The 20,685-nt window shown below is 39.2% G+C and overlaps 1 protein-coding gene across 5 annotated transcripts in view; it reads left to right on the top strand.

Annotated features, from left to right (window-relative positions):
* Positions 1–262: 262 nt before the first annotated feature.
* Positions 263–20,685, top strand: part of USP28 (ubiquitin specific peptidase 28) — a 59,446-nt gene continuing 39,023 nt past the window's right edge. For 3 of the 5 annotated variants that reach the window (XM_087433708.1, XM_087433707.1, XM_087433710.1), the window contains exons 1-3: positions 272–370; positions 15,953–16,030; positions 17,074–17,206. In XM_087433708.1, the coding sequence (XP_087289834.1) occupies positions 314–370; positions 15,953–16,030; positions 17,074–17,206 (268 nt within the window). In that variant the 5' untranslated portion in view covers positions 272–313. Of the gene's footprint in view, positions 371–976; positions 1,053–15,952; positions 16,031–17,073; positions 17,207–20,685 lie in introns of all 5 variants that reach the window. The other 2 variants (XM_087433709.1, XM_087433713.1) reach the window with 2 other exon arrangements.

The following is a 20,685-nucleotide window of genomic DNA, read 5'->3' as shown; positions in this document are numbered from 1 at the left end:
CAGTGCAACTGCCGGGGGCGGCAACGGTGACCGTTAGCCGCGGGCGGGGCCATCACGTGGCCGGCGCCGGGTCACAGCCCGGCGTGCGCGGGAGCACGCACAGCGGCTCGGCCCTCGGCCGCGCGCCTTGCGTGCGCGCGCAGGCCGGGGGCGGGGCGCGTGGGCTGAGCCTGCGGCGCGCTCTGGGGCGGAGGCGGGGCCCGAGCCGGGTTGAGGGTGGAGGGCGGGGGCGGGGCGTCCTCCTGAGAGGCTGGGCTAGCGGCGGCGACGGCGGCGGCGGGAGGCGTGTGGTCTGCTCAGGGGCGCCTCGGCCATGACTGCGGAGCTGCAGCAGGACGACGCGGCCGGAGCGGCCGACCGCCAAGGCTCGGTGGGCCCCGCGGCGGCGAGCGGGAGCCGGGGGCGGGCTGCGGGTCCGGAGAGGGGCGGGGGTGCGGGGCCCGGGCGGGAGCGGCGCGTGTCGCGGGCGGGCCTGCGGGGCTGCTGGCGCGGGGCGGGAGGGGGCTGCGGAGGGCGCCGGGCTAGGTTTGGGGCGAGGGCGGTGCGTCGGGAGGGTGAGGACGGAGGCTCGGGGAGGAGGTTGAAGTCTGCAGGGCTCGGGTCGCAGAGATTGAGGACCATCTTCGGGTCCGTGGGCGAGCTGAAGTTCGGGGGGGATTCGGTATTTGGGAACAGCAAATAGCATAAAGGGCCGGACGTAGGGTTCTCTGCATCTGAGATCTCTAAGGAGAGCGCTCCCGGGCCCGGATCAGGGTGAGAAACTTCCGAAAGCGGCAGCTTTGATGGCTTTTGTGTTTTGTTTTTATTTTTAAATCCGTTTTACGGCAGTGTTGTTTTAAAGTGTCTGAAGCAGACCGAAGTTATCTAACTTAAAGCCAAGATTTATCAACACCTTGTGAAAGAACAGGTCTTAGTTACCACTTCCTATCTTCCCCTACCCCACACCCTTGCCTTTTTTTTTTTTTTTTTTAAACAGAGAGTAGCCTCCCCGATTACTGCATTCATCACTCTAGATTTTTAAGGAGGGGGAGGAACGGCGCGATGAATAGAAGGTATGCTGATAATGCTTTCCTATTCCTCTTCTCTAAGGAGATTGAAATTAATACAAGGATTTCTGCTCTAAGATGGTGAGAGTAAAAGAACACTGGTTTGGGAGAAAATCAAAAGGCTCAGGTCTGTGTGAAGAAACTTGGGAAGTGGGCAATTTGAGAATGGTTTCTAATGTTTCTTTGGAATGTTAGAACTTAACACTGCCCCCTCACCCCTCAAGTACTGCGCTTTTTCAAGACAGAATGGGAAACCTGTGCCAGGTATTTAAATGCGAGTTTGGAAATGAGGAATTTCATAAAATATTTACAATACAAAGCTGTCAGATATCTCCACGTGAGAAACCTTTTATGCCTTTTTATTCTTTTCATGCACTCAGGAGACCAATAGTGTATAAGGTGAATGCATTTCCTTTTAAAACTCCTGTAGTAAAAGATAACTTCCAGATCCTGGGCTTCAAAATGGAAATATGTGGATGGTATTTCATGTGCTGATTTCTAATGGAAATATTATTTTTAGGTATTTACAAATGCCTATTGGAATCCGAGTCAGGATTTTCTCTGGTTTCAGAGATCAGTTCTATTTGTTTTTAGGATGGTGACTTAAAAACAGGTGGGAAAAATCTTAGTTTTGAGACAGTCATGTTGATTTAGAGAAGAGACTATTTTAAGGGAGAGCAAGTCATATTTAAATTTGTCAGAGCTCTGTCAGTTGAGACCATGTGTCTGTTAATCAGGGCATCTTCATTTACCTCTGCCACAATTTGAGTAGTGACCACTGTCTTAGCACTATGTGAGAGTTCGTATGTGAGGGGTTTGATGAGCACTTTATGTAAGTCATAGCTATTTTTGGAGAGCTTGGAACTCTGGTGGTGGCTGTGGCTGGCTGGAGTACCCTGATTCCTGACGACCTGCGGGGTGATGACATTTACTGTTCTTCCCAGTGATTCGCCCCATCCAGACAGATGATAACGTCGGAATGCTTGATAATGTTTGCCCTTTTTGTTTGTGCTAATGTAAAATGCTTTAAGTTAGCAGGCTAGGTTGAAGGAATCTTATAAGAGAAAAGTACCTTTCACATCTCAGAGGAAAGATTTTAATAACTTCTTCCTCATCTTGATAAGTTTCATGTTAGAATGCGCTCTATTTGGAATTCTCTGAAGCATTCTACATTACCCTTAAAGGGTCATTAATTGTTCTAGTTGAGAAGAACTCTCCTCCCCTGACACTCAGAAGCTATTTAAAACCTCGAATGCTTCCCTTCCCTTATTGGTCGGTTGTACATGGGACAGACAGAACCTTTTTTGGCCTCCCAAGAATTTTAGTGAGAGAAAAATGTAGTACTCTTGAAATATGTTCGCAGTACTCAAATCTAAAAGAATACACTTTGTAGTATTACTAAATCCCCCAGAGTGCAGATTGATGTTCAGATATCTAAAGAGATTACTTTCAGACAGGTTCCTGTATTTTAATCAATTCTTGACTTAGATAAAAAACAGCAGCAGTGTTTACCGTTGTTGTGAGATAAACAACTTGAAGTCAGGTTGGTTCTTATAAACCTGTCATTCTTGGCAGCTGTACTAGGGTTCATCACACATTCTTTGTGCTAACTGAAGCCTTATGAAGACCTGTCAGTTTCAGTGAAAATTTAATGTCCTTTTTGCTTCCTCTTGATGTATTGGCTTTTCATTCCCTTTTACCTTGTCTCATTCATTTTTTGGAACATTAGTAAGTCAGTGCTTGGTTGGCTTCCCCAACTTGCATGCCTCCTCAGCTACAAACAGTTTCTGCTCACATAGTGAGTACAGTATTTATAAAACACATTGACAGCGCCTGACCAGGCAAGATCTTTCCATGTGTTTTGTTTTGTCAAAGAAATTTAAAGCAACAGCCAAGCGAAGCAGATATTTTGCAAGGAAAATAATGATGCCGATGTTAGTAGTAGCTGACATTCATTGAGCATGTGCTATATGCCAGACCTTGTGCTCAAAACTTGTCATCTCACTACTTATGACAACTCTATGAACTTTCTTATGAGAAGGCTTATACCTGTTAAATAGTTTGCCCAAGGTCACCCAGCCAGTAAATGGTGCAGCCAGGAGTGAATCCAGACAGTTCTGACTCCCAAGAGCCCGATATTCCTGATCCTGCTTCTTAGTCGGTGGACCCATTGTTTTGGGGCAGAACCTTTCTATTACGCTCTAGAACTCTCCTCTTGATGTTTTAAACTTTCAGTCCTCCCTCCGCTCTTTCTAAATAGGGCACCTTCTTTTCTACTTGACTGAGTGTGCTGATATCTAAAGAGAGCTCCCTGTCTCATTTTTTTTCCTCCCTTCAGCATCTCTCTCCTCTCAGTGGAAGAGGTACCCATCCCTTCTCCCTTCATGACTTAGAGATGAATCCAGATCAGTGGTGTCTGGAGCTTTTTTTGATTTTGACCACTAGGGGAGGATGCTACTGGCATCTAGTGGGTGGAAGCCAGGAATGCTGCTAAGCGTCCTATAAATGTACAGGATAGCCCCCCAAAACAAAGAGTCGTCTGGCCCAAAATGCCAATAATGCTGAACTTGAGAAACCCTGATCTAGATGATGTCTTTCCTCACTCTCCTAATTTACCTCACATCTCTTTTATCCTAGCCTAAACCCCAGACACCTCACTGTTTTCTACTCCCTTGTGACTCAAAATATGGTCCAGAGATCAGCAGTGTCTGCATCACCTAGGAGTTTGTTAGAAATTTGGGTGTGCTGGAGCCACTTTACTGCCTCTCCAGCTGATTGTGTTCATCTCTTCCCAACTCAGTGTTTAGTGACCACAAGTTGGTAGCCTGAAATCACCACGGTGGGAGTATTTATAGTACTAAGGAAGTAAGCTCTGCAGATCAACACACCACTGTTTGGGCCTCCACCCTAGACCTGTTGAATCAGAATCTGCCTTTTGACAAAATCTCTGGGTGATAAACTTTGAGAAGCTCTGTCCTACTCCACAGAATTCCTATTTTCCATTCAGCTATGCACACATGTCCCCAATCCTCAAACAAAATCACAACAAAATCCTCTTCTGCCCTGTCTAGCTGTTGCCTTGTCCACCCCCTTCCTTTTATTTTGTTTACTTTTTGAACAAAGTTTCTAAATCCACCTATTTCTTTCCTAAAGCGTTTTTCCAGTTACAGTGTAATTCTAACTCAATGTAGAAAACTTGGAAAATACAGACCCAGGCAAGATGAACTCTTGGCTGATAAAAGGCACAGCCCCCAGGCTGAGGCAGGTTGCTTCCCAGATTCCAGCACAGAGCTTGAGATGGCAGCAACAGCCTCTGGAAAAGCCCAGTTAGGAGATGGCTGTGGGGACCAGTCTAGGCTCCAGCAACAAGAGGGCTGATTGCCCCGAAGCCTGGAGAGAGGCTAACCAGGCAGCAGAAGGTTAGATTATAGGGCAGTGAGTGGTTTTATGTGATCAGCATCTCCTGGCTGCCCAGTGAGAGCCTTGCCAATAGTAGGCTTTTAGCATTGTTACTAGTGAATGAAACAGATCTCTCAGAGGTGACCAGTGACTGACCTCTTTCTGGTCACATCAGTGGCCCTTAGGTAGTAATTTTTTTACCGTTCTCTCTTGGTTATTCAAGTACCCATTCAAGTTCCATTCTCATACTTTTATTTGTGATGGTTCCTCATTGCCGCTGTGTTGTTATTTTGGCATTTGATTTTATTGCTACTTGTTATCAACTGTTCTGCTTTTTTCTAAAAATTTCCAGGGTATTTTTTTTTCCTTGCCGAGGAAGATTTGCCCTGAGCGAACATCTGTGCCGATCTTCCTCTATTTTGTATGTGGGTTGCCGCTATAGGATGGCTGACGAGTGGTGTAGGTCTACGCCTGAGATCCAAACCCACGAACCTGGGCCACTGAAGCGGAGCGTGTGGAACTTTAACCACTTGGCCATGGGGCTGGCCCCTCCAGTGTATGTTTTTTAATCATTTGCCATACTCTCATTACAGACAGAAGTACCATAGTAGGTCCTCACTTCTGAATTGACTACATCATTTTACAACTTTCTTATGAAAACTAGCCTGGGAAAAGATGTTTGAATTTATCAAACACAGCCTTCTTCATCTTGCCAGTGCAGTAAGGGGCTTAGGGAGTTGATTTACTCTCAATCACACAGTCTAAGAGAGAATCCTGGCCCAGGCTTCCTGTTCAGTGTTAGTGCCCTAAGTGCTATAGCTGCCTTACTTCCTGAAGTCTTCTCCTTTGTACCTTCGGGCCCTGTATTATTCTGGTTCTTCTGCCTTTCTCCTCTTCTAAGAGCTAACCTGTTTGCTTTCTTGGCTGTTACTATCCTTTTATTAACTGCTTCCAAATCTGCATTTGTAATCCCGGAGTTGCAGATGACTTCTGCCCCTCTATTTCCAAATGCTTGTTGAACAGTTCTACTTTAATGCCAACCTCCTTGGCTATATACGTTTACTGTGTAGCTACTTTTCCCACAGTTATTATACCAGGCGTGGGAATGTACTTGTAATAATAGCATCTGCCATATGCCAGTTACTGCCCTAAACACCTTTCTGTACATTTTTAGTATTTACAAAAACCCTGCAAGGTGTGAATTATGTCTTAATTACTGATGAAGATGATGATGAAAAGTCAGGTATTAATATAGCTTATAAGGGCCTAATATGAGATTTTAAACTAAAGTCTGTTTGCCTCCATGTTGCAGATTAGAAATGTGTCTTACTCGTGATTAAATTCTAAGTAGCAGAGCTGAGACTTGAAGACATTCTGACTTTTCCCCACTGCAATCCATGCCTTTCTAAAACCAGACTTTTTGACTACTGCTTGACAACTTATAAAGCACTTTAACCTATATTCTCCATGAACCCATATAGCAATCCTATATAGTAAAATGTAGCGTGACTAGGAAGTAGAATTTGCAAAGTGACACAGCTAGTAAGTGATAAAATCAAAACCATAACACAGGTAATTTTCTCCTAGGATATCACTATTTTTACTACAACCTCTAGAGTTTTCGTTAGATGGCAGGTCACAATATTTTACATTTATATAACATTTTTTTCATTTAACTAACAATTCCTGTATGCATTACTTCATTTGATAGTCACAGCAGTGCTGTCAAAGTTTATGGTATACTTTATTTTCCGGATCTGGAAATTGATGGTCAAGAAAGTTGAGATTTGGGGCCAGCCCTGTGGTGTAATGGTTAAGTTTGGCATGTTCCATTTCAGCAGCCTGGGTTCATGCGTTTGGATCCTGGGCACAGACCTATACCACTAGTCAGCCACGTTGTGGCACGACCCACATATAAAGTAGAGGAAGATTAGCATAGATGTTAGCTCAGGGCTAGTCTTCCTCAAGCAAAAAATGAGGAGGATTGGCAACAGATGTTAGCTGAGGGCTAATCTTCCAAAAAAAAAAAAAGAAAGTTGAGATTTGCCCAGAGGCTAATGTATGGTGGAGTCTGGTCTACATAGCAGTATTTCCACTATCTAGGCTTTCTGTGTAAAAAGAGAGGTTAAAATACCAGACATAGAAAGCCAAATAAGGTGTTAGCAGCATGCTAGGTGATGGTAGTCAGTTTAGACTTAAGATGTCCTAAACAAAGATTTCCTTTTTCCAGTCTTCCTGCTCAAGTTAGTATTTTCCTGGTGTCCTTGGTCTTTTTCACTGTGTGTGTGCGTGTGTATGTGTGTGCACACAAGTGCAAATATCTCTTGATTTCTGTTCAATTGAAGTGAAATGCATATAATATAAAATTAACTGTTTTAAAGTGTACAATTCAGTGACATTTAGTATATTCACAGTATTGTGCAACCATCACTTCGATCCAATTCCAAAAGATTTTCATCACCCCAAAAGAAAACCCACATCTACTAAGCAGTCACTCCCTGTTCCTTCCTCTCCCCAGCCCCTGGCAACACTAATCTGCTTTCTGTCTCTGCATGTACCTGTTCTGAATATTTCATATAAATGGAATCATAGAATATGTGACCTTTTGTGTCTGGCTTCTTTCACTTAGTATAATGTTTTCAAGGTTCATTCAAGTTATAGCATGTATTAGTACTTCATTCCTTTTAATGACTAATATTCCACTCTTACTACATTTTATCCGTTTTTTTATTGGTGGACATTTGAGTTGTTTCCACCTTTTGGCTGTTATAAAGAGTGATGCTGTGAGCATTTGCATACAAATATTTGAGTACCTGTTTCCAGTTATTTTGGGTATATACCTAGAAGTGGAATTGCTGGGTATAGTAAATCTATGTTTAACTTTTTGAGGAACCACCAAACTGTTTTCCACAGCAGCTGCACCGTTTTACATTCACACCAACAGCGCACAAAGGTTCCAGTTTCTCCATATCGTTGCCAAACACTTGCTATTTTCTGTTTTTGTTTTGTTTTCTTTTATAATAGCCATCCTCGTGTGTGTGAAGTGGAATCTCTTTGTAGTTTTGATTTGCATTTTCCTAATGGCTAATGTTGTTAAGGATCTTTTCCTATGCTTATTGGCCATTTGTACATCTTCTTTGGAGAGATGTCTATTCAAGTCCTTTGCCCATTTTCAAATTAGATTTGTTTTTGGTTGTTTAAATTGTAAGAGTTTTGATATAAACTGGATAGTAGACCGTTATCAGATTTATGATTTGAAAATATTTTCTCCTATCCTGTAGGTTGTCATTTCACTTTCTTGATAATGTCCTTTGATGCACAACAGATTTTAGTTTTGATGAAGTCCCACTTACCTATTTTTTTCTTCTGTTCTTGCTTTTGGTATTATATCTAAGAATCCACTGCCAAATCCAAGATCATGAAGATTTATCTATATGTTTTCTTATAAGAGTTTTATAGTTTTAGCTCTTATATTTAGGTAGTTGATCCATTTTGAGTTAGTTTTTGTATACTGTGTGAGGTAGGGGTCCACCTTCATTCTTTTGCATGTGGATATCTGGTTGTCTCAGCACCATTTTTTGAAGAAACTGTTTTTTCTCCATCAAATAGTTTTGGCACCCTTGTCGAAAATCACTTGACCACAGATGTATGGGTTTTTCTGGACTCAGAATTCTAATTCATTAGTCTACATGTCTGTCCTTATGCCAGTACTGCGCTGGCATGGTTACTGTAGCTTTGTAGTTTTGAAATCAAGAGGTGTGAGTCCTCTAACTTTGTTCTTTTTCAATACTGTTTTGGCTATTTAGGGTCCGTTGAAATTCCTATAAATTTGAGTATCAGCTTTTCAATTTCTGCAAAAAAGATGTTGAAATTTTGTTAAGGATTGCATTGAATTTGTAGATCACTTTGGATAGTAATGCCATCTTAACAGTATTAAGTCTTTGTAATTTTATGTGTCAACTTGGCTGGGCCACAAGGTTTCCAGACATTTGGTCAAACATTATTCTGGGTATGTTTGTGAGGGTGCTTCTGGATCAGATTAACATTTGAATCGGTAAAGATTGAATAAAGCAGATTGCCCTCCCTAATGTCTGTGGCCTCATCCCATCAATTGAAGACCTGAAGAGAACAAAAAGACTGAGTAAGAAAACACTTCACCTATCTAACTGCTGAGCTGGGGCATTGGTCTTCGGCCCTCAGACTGGAACTTACACCGTCAGCTCTACTTGTTCTCAGGCTTTCCAACTCGGACTGGAACTATATCACCAGCTCGCCTGGATCTCCAGCTTGCCAGCTGCAGATCTTGGGACTTCTCAGCTTCCATAATCACAAGAGCCAATTCCTTATACTGTCATGCGCTGCATAATAACATTTCAATCAACAACAGACTGCATATACAGCAGTGGTCCCATGAGATTAGTACTATATAGTCTAGGTGTGTAGTAGGCTATGGCATCTAGGTTTGTGTAAGTACACTCTGTGATGTTTACACAACAATGAAGTCACCTAATGATGCATTCCTCAGAACATATCCCTGTCGTTAAGCGATGCATGACTATAATAAATTACTTCAATTACTTTACCCCTCCAAACACAGGAAACTAGGAATACTGGGTTCCTGCACGCACACAAACACATATCTACTGTTGTTTCTGTTTCTCTGGAGAACTCTGACTGATGCAGTCTTCCAGTCCATGAGCCTGGATGTCTTTCTATTTTTTAGGTTTCCTTTAACTTCTTTTGCAGTGTTTTATAGTTTTCAGTGTACAAGTCTTTCATCTCCTTGGTTAAGTTTATTCCTAGGTATTTTATTCTCTTAGGTGATATTGTAAATGGAATTGTTTTCTTAATTTCCTTTTCAGATTGTTCATTGATGCTGTAGAGAAACACAACTGATTTTTGCATGTTGATCATGTACCCTGCAACTTTGCTGAATTTGTTTATTAGCTCTAGTAACTTTTTTGTGGATTCTTTGGGATTTTATATATCATGTCGTCTGTGAAGAGAGATAGTTTTACTTTTTCCTTTCCAATTTGGATACCTTTTATTTATTTTTCCTGCCCAATTGCTCTGTCTAAAACTTCCAGTATAATATTGAATAGCATTGGGGAAAGTGGACATCCTTGTCTTGTTCCTGATTTTAGGGGGAAAGCTTTCAGTCTTTCACCATTGAATATGATTATTAGCTGTGAGTTTTTTAATAAAGGTCCTGTATCAGGAAATTTCCTTATTTCTAGTTTCCTGATAGTTTTTATCATGAAAGGGTGTTGGATTTTGTAAATGCTTTTTCTGCACCAGTCAAGATGATCATGTGTTATTTTCCCCTTCATTCTATTAGTGTGGTGTATTACAGTGGGTGGTGTTCATCATTGCCAATAGCATTCGCTTAGGCGTCCATTTTTAAATATTTGACTAAGCTTTATCTCTTCATTCTTAGGGATGTTCAGAGTATATCCTACCTTTCCATTTCTCCAGAGCATTCTACCTCTCTTGTCCCACCTGGTTTATTCAGTAGCCCTGTAACTCATAGTTTAGCTCTCTTTGCTTAATCTCATTCCACTTTGAACCAATTGTTCACATGTGCTAGATTAATCCCCTTAAAGTACCTTTTTCCCCCTCATAGTTCTTCCTTGCTGAGGAACCTGTAATGATTTTCCATTGTTCATCAGATCAAGTCTAAACTTATCCTGACATTTCAAACCCCTCATAATCCAATTCCGTATCACCTCTCTGGTCCTTGCTAGTTATCAAAAAGAGAAACCACACGCTGAGGCCCAACTAGTAATAACTTAAAATTTTACTGTCATTAGATTTCTAAAACTGTAAGCATGTAAACTTGATTTCTTATATCTTTCTCATATTTTCCTAGTTTCTCAGTCTTAGCAATATATTGCTGAAAGTGTCATTTTCTTTAATTTTTGAAGATCTATTCCATACAACCTTATTGTAACAGCTTCCCAGCCTCATTTCTTGTATTTGGTTGGGGCATGTATTGAAAGAAATGAAAAAATATTGTCTTAATGTGTTCTAAAGTAAGAAAAAAGCAAGGTGCAGGACATGATGGTGTGCAGGTATGAAAAAATATATTCAGATGCAGAGATCATTTCTGGAAAGATATATCAGAAACTATTAATAGTAGTTACTCCTGGGAAATGAGACTGGGATGGGAGGAAGAGGGAGATTCCTTTTCGTTTTATATCCTTTTGGACTGTTGGAATTTCTTACTTAGTGAATGTGAAAAAAAGAGATGAAAAAATTTGGAAGTAAATAATGACCAGTTCCTTTCTTTTTGCGTTTAATTCCTGTTTAAACCCCTTTACACCATATAAGAGTGGCTAAATTTTAAAAGTTTTTAAAGCTTTTTAAAAACTTGAAGCCAATTGATGAACCGAAATAGTCATTTTCGTCACGTACCTACTTTTTGCATCATTAAAATAAGTTACCAAGTAGCCTATTCCAGGAGATTTAGTTGTATCCAAAAAAAACTATATTTCATTTTTAGGGAGTCATATTCTTATGGCACTTTAGATTTCTGCTTTATGAATAAATTGGACCAACATGGAGTTGTTGCTGGAAGAAAAACTGAAAAAATGCCAGGGCTTTTGTGGACTGTTCCTTGTTTTGTAGAAGTGAGAAAGGTTAGTGGCAGCCTCAGAATGCGTTGTTAAGACCCTATTGTCCTGGCTGGATTTCTGGAGTTGCTGCTGTACATTTTCTTTGACTCCTAAAGTTATTCTTTTGCTTTCCTTGGGTAATTAAGTTTTATTTTAAAATTGGAAAGCCAAATCTTTAATTTTGGAGGGAATTTTATTAGGCACACCTTGGTAGTTCTCTGGAGTAAAGGAACATTTATCCGTTATTTACTTAGTTTTAAATTTAGAAATGTCTTTGTAAGAATAGACAATTGAGATCAGGAAATATGTACATCAGAATGATTAAAATAGCATTCCTGTTTGGAGGAAGGGAAAAATCTAGAAAGCTCCTCATGACAGTGCTGAACTAGGTGTTTTGAAGATAAAACTCCTAATTAGTAATCTCACAAATTTGCCTCATCTGATCAGAGAGTTTTAATCTGGTTACAGTAGGATTAGGCCACTTGTTTATTATAAAAACTTGATAGCTTAATGTTTTTATTGTCTGAATAATCCCGTTTATTGCTTATTGTGAGGTGAGTTATTGTCTTTGCTTTAGGAAAAGCTCAGTCCTGAGAAGTGGACTGAATTGCACCAAAACCACCGAGTAGCTGAGGTCAGAGTTCCTTCTTTCTAGAGATTGTGTGTGCCTGTCTTTTTTCACCGCCTCTGGGCAAGAAAAGAGAGCACTTTTTGTTTTATGAAAACAATGTGAATTTAGCTAAGGAAATGCAGACCTGTTGGCTCTTGCCAGTTATCTGTCTTCGTTATGACTAGAGCACAGGCTTTGTCTTGTCTCACGTTGGGTGTGTACTTTATACAGTCATGTGTTGCTTAATGATGGGGATACATTCTGAGAAATGCGTTTTTAGGCAATTTCGTCATTGTGCAAACATCAGAGTGTACTACACAAACCTACATGGTATAGCTTACTACACACCTAGGCTGTATGCTACTAATCTTACAGGACCACCGTCGTATATTTGGTCCGTTGTTGAACTGAAACGTCATTATGTGGTGCATGACTGTTTATAGTATCATCGTTAGGGTGAAGTTAATATTTAAATCAGCTTCCTGTGAAGTTCCAGGAGAAACTATGAGTTTGTAATACGGTAGGATCCTAATGAGCTGAGTTTGTCTGTTACAAAAAATGAACATCGAATATATAGTACTTATTAGGATTTGGGTTGTGGGTACTATTGAGAACTTAGGTTGAGCTAAATATTCATAAGACTGAGTTGTGTCATAGTAGTTGTTTATGTGTGTCAATAGCATAGCTTAATCCTTGTGAAATTTATTTAAATTCTTAATAGTTATCTTTGATTTTTCTTTTAATCCAAGACATTTGATGACAAAATAGGTTTTATAAACTTTAGTTTCCTAATGTGCACAATGAAGGTAATGATTCTTAACTTTTAGGGTTGTTATGAGGATTACATGTATGTGGGACGCCTGAGGTTCCTGACACAAAGGAGGTGTTCAATAAATGTTAGTTACAGTTGTTATCGCCAGTGTCCTACAGATGATTCAAATTAGGTAGTATATTGTCTGATTCTTGCCTTACAAGAACCATATGATAAGAAATACTGCGTAAAGACAGTAAGTCCCCTTCATTCACAGGTTCATTCGTTCCTTCCACATGTAAGGTTAGAAAGGGGAGAGAATAGTGTGGACCAGAGTTCTTGGGAATGACTTTATGGAGGAGGTCAGATGAATATAACTCTTGATTGTAGGTTGGCATTCCATGGTTAAGTAAATGTGGGGGGTATTATTAGGGATAATACAAGTAACACTCCAAGGCATGAGAGGATGAGTTTGTGAAGTAAGGAACTGAGTAGGAGAAAAAGTTGAGCAGGTATAAGGTAGAATCAGGTAATGGTCTTTGAATAGCAAGATGAGGAATTTGGATTTGAATTAACATGTTGAACATTGTTTTTGGAGCTGAACAAAGGATTTTACATAGTTGTCATCTCTGCCCAATAGCTTTTAAAAAAGGGAAACTAAGAGTTTATTTTCCTTTCCTGAGTATATTATTCTAGATCTATTAATGTCCATCACTACCTATTAGAGAGTGGAGAAAGGGGAGTGCGACAATAATCCCGCCAAATGTAATGATTAGTAAATTATTTAATGTTTGGATACCATATTTCACTGATGCATTTATTTGGCATTCTGAGCTCTCTGAAATCAAGATGTTCCTTACGTTGACTGTCATCCAAGTAGCAGGTGTGATGTAGTTACCATGGTCTGCACAGGTATGGGCTTGGTCATAGCTGTTCCTGCTGTCATGACAGCTGAGTTATATGCACTGTTGGTACCACATGGTTAGTTTACTTGCCATTTAAAATGTCTTTAAAAAGATCACACTGTGATTCAATATTGGAACAAAATAAAAACTGTATATGAAGGAAGGCGTAGAAACAGAACAGCAGGGTACAAATTTGATTTTATGTGAAGCAAAATATTCATCATTGGAGGAATGATTGCAGTTTCAAGTTTTCTTGCAAAGCTGCAATCAGGTGCTTTATGGGACCTAAGAAGGAAAGTACCGTAGATGTTTTAAGCTGTATGAAGTTTTGTTACTGAGAAACATGCAGAAGAATTGCCTATCACATGCCAGGCAGTGTACCTGGAAGCAGGGTAAATTGCTATATTTCTCAACATAAATGAGAACTTTTAGAGCTATGAGGAGCTAGTGTGACCTATTCATGGGTCTCAGGGCTGTCCTGAAGGCACTGTGTCATAGTTTAAGTGGCAGCAGTTTTTCTCCTTAGTGCTGCATAAAATAATGGTGCTTTTTACAACCGACGACACCTTAGATTCAGTCAAATATAGTATTTACCTCTGGACTTCTTGATGATAGCTTGTTTGGAACTGATTGTACTACTAAGAAATCAAAGTTGTGATTACATAAAGGCAGGCAAAATAAAAATAGGAAACTTAAGATGCAAAGATCAAGGTCAAAATACAAGAATAAAATATTTGCATTGTTTTGCATTAAATAGGTATTCTTGCCTGTTTTCTTTGTCTTCTCAGATACAGCATGGCATAGAGGTTAGAGTGCAGACTTTGGGGTCAGGCAGCCTGGGGTCAAATCCCGGCTACACTCCTTACTAGCAATAACGTTTGTGTAAGTTTCTTAACCTCTCTGTGCCTCCAGTTTTCTGTCAGATGGGCTTAATATCTGTCTCAAAGGTTTGTTATGAGGGTTAAATGAGTTAAATTAGTTAATACACATGAAGTATTTAGAACAGCACCTGGCTAAAAGTAAGCAGTATGTGTTAGCTGTTATTTTTTACTAGGGTTATTTTCTGTGAATCCTAAGTGTCATTTGGTATACAGAGTAATTTGAGGTGAAGATGTGATTATCTATCCCATTGTTACCTTCTTGGTTCTAGTTTAGGGTTAATATACTACTCATTTCCTCCTCCCAATATACCCTTTTTTGGGTATATTGATTTTGATTTTTTAGAAAATTGTGTATAATGGAGATATATAGAGTCACACACTTCTACATAATAAAATCAAATGGAATTAGAATTAGTTTGGAATAAAACTTTTTAATACTTTATTTTTCTAAAAATCACATACTTGTGTTATCAGTGTCTGCCAAGGCTAAATCTGGACACTTTTTAGTCTGTTAGTCCCTCTCCCAGTGCACAGGCAATGGCTGCCTTTGACAAGGCTCATAGCTTCAGACTGCTGGTCTCAGCAGGGTAGGGTTCCATTTCTAGCCTATGACTGTGGCCTATGACTAGAACAGAACAGGAAGACTGTTGGTGCTTTCAGAGGACTATCCAGGAGTGTTGCAGTTAGTTATTTCTAGTTGTGTGATACTTGAGTGTTACATTGGGCCCTCAGCTGTTGAAAAACATAGGATACTGTTTCTTTTACAGCTGGCAGTGGAAGTAGGCTGCCTCTCGGAGACATATTACTAACTGAAAGATAGTTAATGGTGAAGCCTCAAGTATTGAATTGGGGCTTAGTTCTAGGATAACCTTAGGAATGGTATAAATCAGGTTTCTTCTTACTGAATTAGATTTGAACTATTTCATTTTCAGTATTCATCTGAAAGATCATTATGTCTTCAGTTGGGCCAGGCACTTGTTTAAATTGAGCTTACTTGTAAATAGATGTTTTGTGTTAACTCTGGTCTTTGTACAAAACAGGATAAAATGTTCCAGTGAAGACTTTAAGGCTGAAAAGAGGTTATAAACTGATCTTGTGATAGCTGGATGTCAACATGAGAGGTTTTTCCATGATTCAGATTAATGAAGAGAAAACATTCTATAGTTTATTCCCTCTGGAATTTTATTTATAATTTAGAAAATTCTAGCCTTATCTATACTTCTTTTTAAGCAATCAAACCTAAAGTTTTAATAGGATGCTGGTGGTATCGTTTGTTAATTACATGATTGGAAACTTATTGTCAGTGAAAAATGACACACACAAATGGCATGTGCAGAGAAGCTTAAAATAGCACGACTTCACATCCATGCAAATTCCCTGGACTCCTTATATGACCTACTTATGTACTGCTCACAGGAAGAAGAACCTGAGGCACTTGAAGCATTCATTAAGGCTAGAATATTACATTTAAATGTTTTATATATTTGTAGTTTTACTGTTTACTCATATTTTTTCCTCAAGTGCCAAAAGCATTTTCCATGATTAAGTTTTTAAAAGAGTAATAGATTTGGCATTTCAGAATGTGTCTGGCAGTCAGTATGTTGTTGCTTGGAGCTGGTCAGTTCTTCAAAGTAAAAAATGCAAGTCTCAGGCTCATTTATCCAAGATGCTTGTACTTCTTTAAAGGTATCCAGGTTCTACTTTCTGACTGACATATGCCTGTGGTTTTTTGTTTCTCAACTATAGAGCTGCCAAATGCTGTTAAATCAACTGAGAGAAATCACAGGCATTCAGGACCCTTCCTTTCTTCATGAAGCTCTAAAGGTTAGTTTTCAAGGCCACTGTTAGTCAACAGGCTTTAAAGCAGTTGTCCATATCGTAGTTATGTCGGTTCAAGCTATTTTTATGCCAAAATGAAAGTGCATTATAGGGATAGAATCTCTATAGGTCAAATGACCTACTCTCTTCAACATGTAAATTATTAGGGGGAAAAAGTTGGGGATGGGGGAGACTATCAGTGGGGGGAGCCCTGCAGGGTAAAAGAGATTTAAGAAACATCAGCCAGTTGCATTGGGTAGACCTTATTTGGATCTTGATTCAAACAAACAAACAAAAAATATTTGAGTCAAGGAAGTTGGAACTGGTTATTTGATATTAAAAAACTTGTTACTCTTAAGGTGTGTTAATAGCATTGAGGGTTATATTTAAAAAAAACGGTACATTCTGAAATGTTGACTGATGAACTGATAAGATGCTTTTGATTTGCTTCAAAATACCTGGGAGAAGGTAGGCAGAATAGATAAATCAAGATTGACTATGACTTGATAATTGTTGAAGCTAAGTGATGGGTCCATGGGGTTCAATTATCCATTCCCTCTGTTGTGTATGTTAGAGATTTTTCCTAATGTAAAGTTAAAAACAAATAGAAGTATGGTCACCACTACAGAATATGGTAACTGCTTGGCCCTTTTGTGGTAGAGGTGGACTTCATTTAGAATCTGTTTGTTAATTGCCAACCCCCTTTATGATACAGTCTGCCTTAGCTATTCTGTGAAATCAAGTGTAGTAGCATCCAAAGCCCTGAGAACAAATCTCCAGCAAGATTTTATTCTTGTTTGCATGTTGTGGGAAATCACAGCATGGCAACTCCCTACCTGTAACCAGGAGTCTGATATAAACTTTAAGCATATTAGACTTACTGTCCTCCACCATACTCTTTTTTCTACTTTCTACCCTAGAATTATGCCTGGACTTACTCAGCATGTCACCAGGGTAGTAAGGAGTTATAATAAAAAAATTAACTCACTACTTATTTTAAATGCTGTGATGCTTTACTTTTGAAATTTCTGTTTTTTCCCTCCCCTTAGGCCAGTAATGGTGACATCACGCAGGCAGTCAGCCTGCTTACTGATGAAAGAGTTAAGGAGCCCAGTCAAGACTCTGTTGCTACAGAACCATCAGAAGTAGAGGGGAGTGCTGCCAACAAAGAAGTATTGGCAAGTAGGTATATCCTGTCTTGGTCCCTGCTATGAACTGGCAGAAAATAAGAGATGGGTTTATGTGAGTTTCCTATCATTCACATAACCGTTTGGAAATAATGGTAGTAATAGCTAATTACTGAGCCCTTACCATGTGGCAGGCACAATTCGAAGCACTAAAATTGTTTCATTCATTCATTCATTCAGCCCTTACTCACTGAGCACCTATGTGCCAACCACTCTTAGGCACTGGAGATGAACCAAAAAAACAAGAATCCTTGCCTTCTTGTAGCTTATTTTTTCGTGGGGGGAGATCAACAAGTAAATAAGTAAATTATATAGAATATTAGAATGTGATAAGTACCATAGAGAAAAGTAAAGGATGGAATAAAAGAAATGATGAAAAGAGGAGTGTTGGGGACTGGATTTTAAATAGGGTGGACCTTTTGAGAAGGTGCAGGGAAGGTGAGGGAGTAAGTCATGTGAAGCCTTAAGACGGGAATATACCTTGGCATGCTTAAGGAGGAGGAACCCAGAGCTGAGGCTTTGTGAGTGAGGAGGGCAGTAAGAGATGAGGCCATTGAGGGAGCAGGAGGCAGATCATGCAGAGCCTTCATAAGTGCTTGGCTTTTACTCTGAGTTAGATGGCTAGCTTTGGAGAGTTTGGAGCACAGGAGTGATGTAAACTAGTTTCCATTTTCTAAAGATCATTCTGACTGCTATATTGAGAACAGAATGTAGGGGAGGGGGTAGTGAGCGTAGGTCAGAGCAGGGAGTCCAGGAGCAGTCTGGAGACTACTGCAGATGATGGTAGGGTGGGCCAGGATGTAGTGGTGGGTGGGGAGAAGTATTTGCCGTACAGGATTTGCTTACAGGGGACATAAAGGTTGTGAAAGAGAGGAGTTAAAGGTGACTCCAGGGTTTTTTTTCCCTAAGCAGCTGAAAGGAGGGAGTTGCACTTAAACTGACATGGGAGTAACTGCAGATGGAGCAGATTTGAAGTGGAAGATGCAGAGATCAGTTTTGGCAGTATTAAGTTTGAGCCTGTTAGACATCCAGGTGGAATGTCAGAAAGGCAGTGGAGATCCAAGTATGCGTTCCGGGAAGAGATCCGGGCTGGAGATAGATAAAACTTGGAATCATAAACCTGTAATGGTATCTAAAGTTGAGACTCGATGAGCTCTCCAAGGAAGTGAACGTAGAAAGGAGATAAAAATCAGTGACTAAGCTGTAGATACTTCCAGTGTTGAGAGGTCAGGAGAGGTGTAGAGTGTCCAGAGAGGTCGGAGGAAGACCAGCAGAGTGGTACTCTGGACACCAAGGAGGCTTCCAGGAGGAGGGAACCATCAGCTGAGTCAGATGGTGTTAATAGATATTTGGGCTGTTTGCAGTTTGGAGCTATTCTGAATAATGCTGGTATGAAGTCTTGTATATGACTTTTGGTGCACATCGTGACTTTTTTCAATCAACATTTTTCTTTTTGAGACTCATCCATGTTGAAGGTTATAACTGTAGTTCATTTATTTTCAGTGGTGTGGAGCATTTCATGGTCTATATATACCACAGTTTATGTATTTGTTTATTGACTTCGGCGTTGTTTGAATTTTTGTTTGCTTTTATAAGCAAGGCTGCTGTGAGCTGTTTTGATTCATGTTTCTTGTGCATGTATGCACGAGTTTCTTTAGTGTATATACCTAGCAGTGTGATTGGTGGGTATTAAGATATGCTCATCTTCAACTTTATAGGTAATGACATTATTTTCCAAAATGATTTTTTACATATTAAACTCCCACTAACAGGATTTGAGGATAAGTATTGCTCTCAAACTTGTTAGATTATAAGATTTTTGCCTATATTTTTAATATGAAATAATATCTTGTTTTTAATGAGAATTTTTAAATTAGTAATGAGATTGAGTATCTTTTCCTTTTTGACCATTCATGTTTCCTCTTATGTGAAATTTCTCTTTGTGTCTTCTGTCTCGGTTTTTCTATTTGTTTGCTTCTTTCTTACTGATTCTTGATATTATCTTATTGATAAAAACCTTATTCTTGATATATGTCTTATTGATATTGACCTTATATATTCTTGATATTAACCCATTTTTCTGGATTTGTATCTTGCAGATATCTTCTCCCTGTTGGTGACTTGTGTTTTTACACTATGGTGATGAACTAAAATACCTCCATTTTATTGTAGTTGCATTTATCATCTTTTTTTATAGTTTGTGCTTTTTAAGAACTCCTTCTGTACCCTGAAGTCATAGGATATTCTCTTATATTTTCTTTTGAAATTGTATGGTTTTAGTTTTCACATTTAAATCTTTAATTCATCTGAAGTGTTTTTTTTGGTTGTTGTTGTTGAGGCATAAGGTAGAGATACAGTTAGATTTTTTGCCACCATACTCAGTTGTCCTAATACCTTTTATTGAAAAGGCTATACTTACCCACTGATCTGTAGTATCAGCTCTATGTTACATCAGATTTTCATGTTTTCCATTCTGTTTCGTTGAGTATCTGTTTTTAATTCTTTGGGATATATACCTAGGAGTGGAATTGCTGGGTCATATAACAATTCTATGTTTATCTTCTTTGTTTTAATATTTCTAAAAGAGGGCTCTTTCCATAACTGCAACATTATCACACTTTAAAAATTAATAATAATTCCTTAATCTCATCAAATACTGGTGTAGAAATTACCCTGCTTGTCTCATTGACAGTATGTTTGCAGTTGGTTTGTGAGAATAGTGACCAAACATTAAATATATTTGAAATGTCTTTTAAGACCCTCTTTATCTATAAATTTTCCCTCTCTTTTTTTCTTGCAATTTAACATCTGAAGAAATCAAGTCCTTTGTTCTGTCAAATTTCACATGTTCTGGAATTTGTTGATTTCATTCTTGTGATATCCTTGAGAGGATTTTTCTGTCCTGTGTCTGTCCTGTAAACTTAGATGCTTAACTGGCATAACTATGTCAGAGGTAGTCTTGTTTGATATTTTCTATTTTGTCATATCAAGAAGCAAATAATGTCTGGTTGCCCTCTTTTTGTGTTGTTAAAATTGTTAGTGTGTTCAGATATTGTCAGCTTTACTCATTTATTATAAAATTTCCCACCTAGTGTTTTAGGCAGCCATTGGTGATTATTGCTGAGATTCTTTATTTTACTGGAGATTTCAAAGTGGTAATATTCTATCTATCATTACTTCATAATTTATTAGTTGGAATTCTTTTTTTTAATTGTGATAAAAAACACATAACATAAAATTTACCATCTTAACCATTTTTAAATGTACAGTTCAGAAGTGTTGCGTGTATTCACATTGTTGTGAAACAGATCGCCAGAACTTTTTCATCTTGTAAAACTATAACTCTGTACCCATTAAATAACAACTCCCTGTTCCCTCCTCCCCTCAGCTCCTGGCAACCACCATTCCACTTTCTGTCTCTATAATTTTGGCTACTCTAAGTACTTTATATAAAAGTTGAATCAGACAGTATTT

The sequence above is a fragment of the Ceratotherium simum genome, chromosome 7, assembly GCF_057802395.1.
Source record: "Ceratotherium simum simum isolate JZ-2026a chromosome 7, ASM5780239v1, whole genome shotgun sequence".
NCBI classification, from domain to species: Eukaryota; Metazoa; Chordata; class Mammalia; order Perissodactyla; family Rhinocerotidae; genus Ceratotherium; species Ceratotherium simum.
This window is presented reverse-complemented; position numbering and strand designations above follow the sequence as displayed.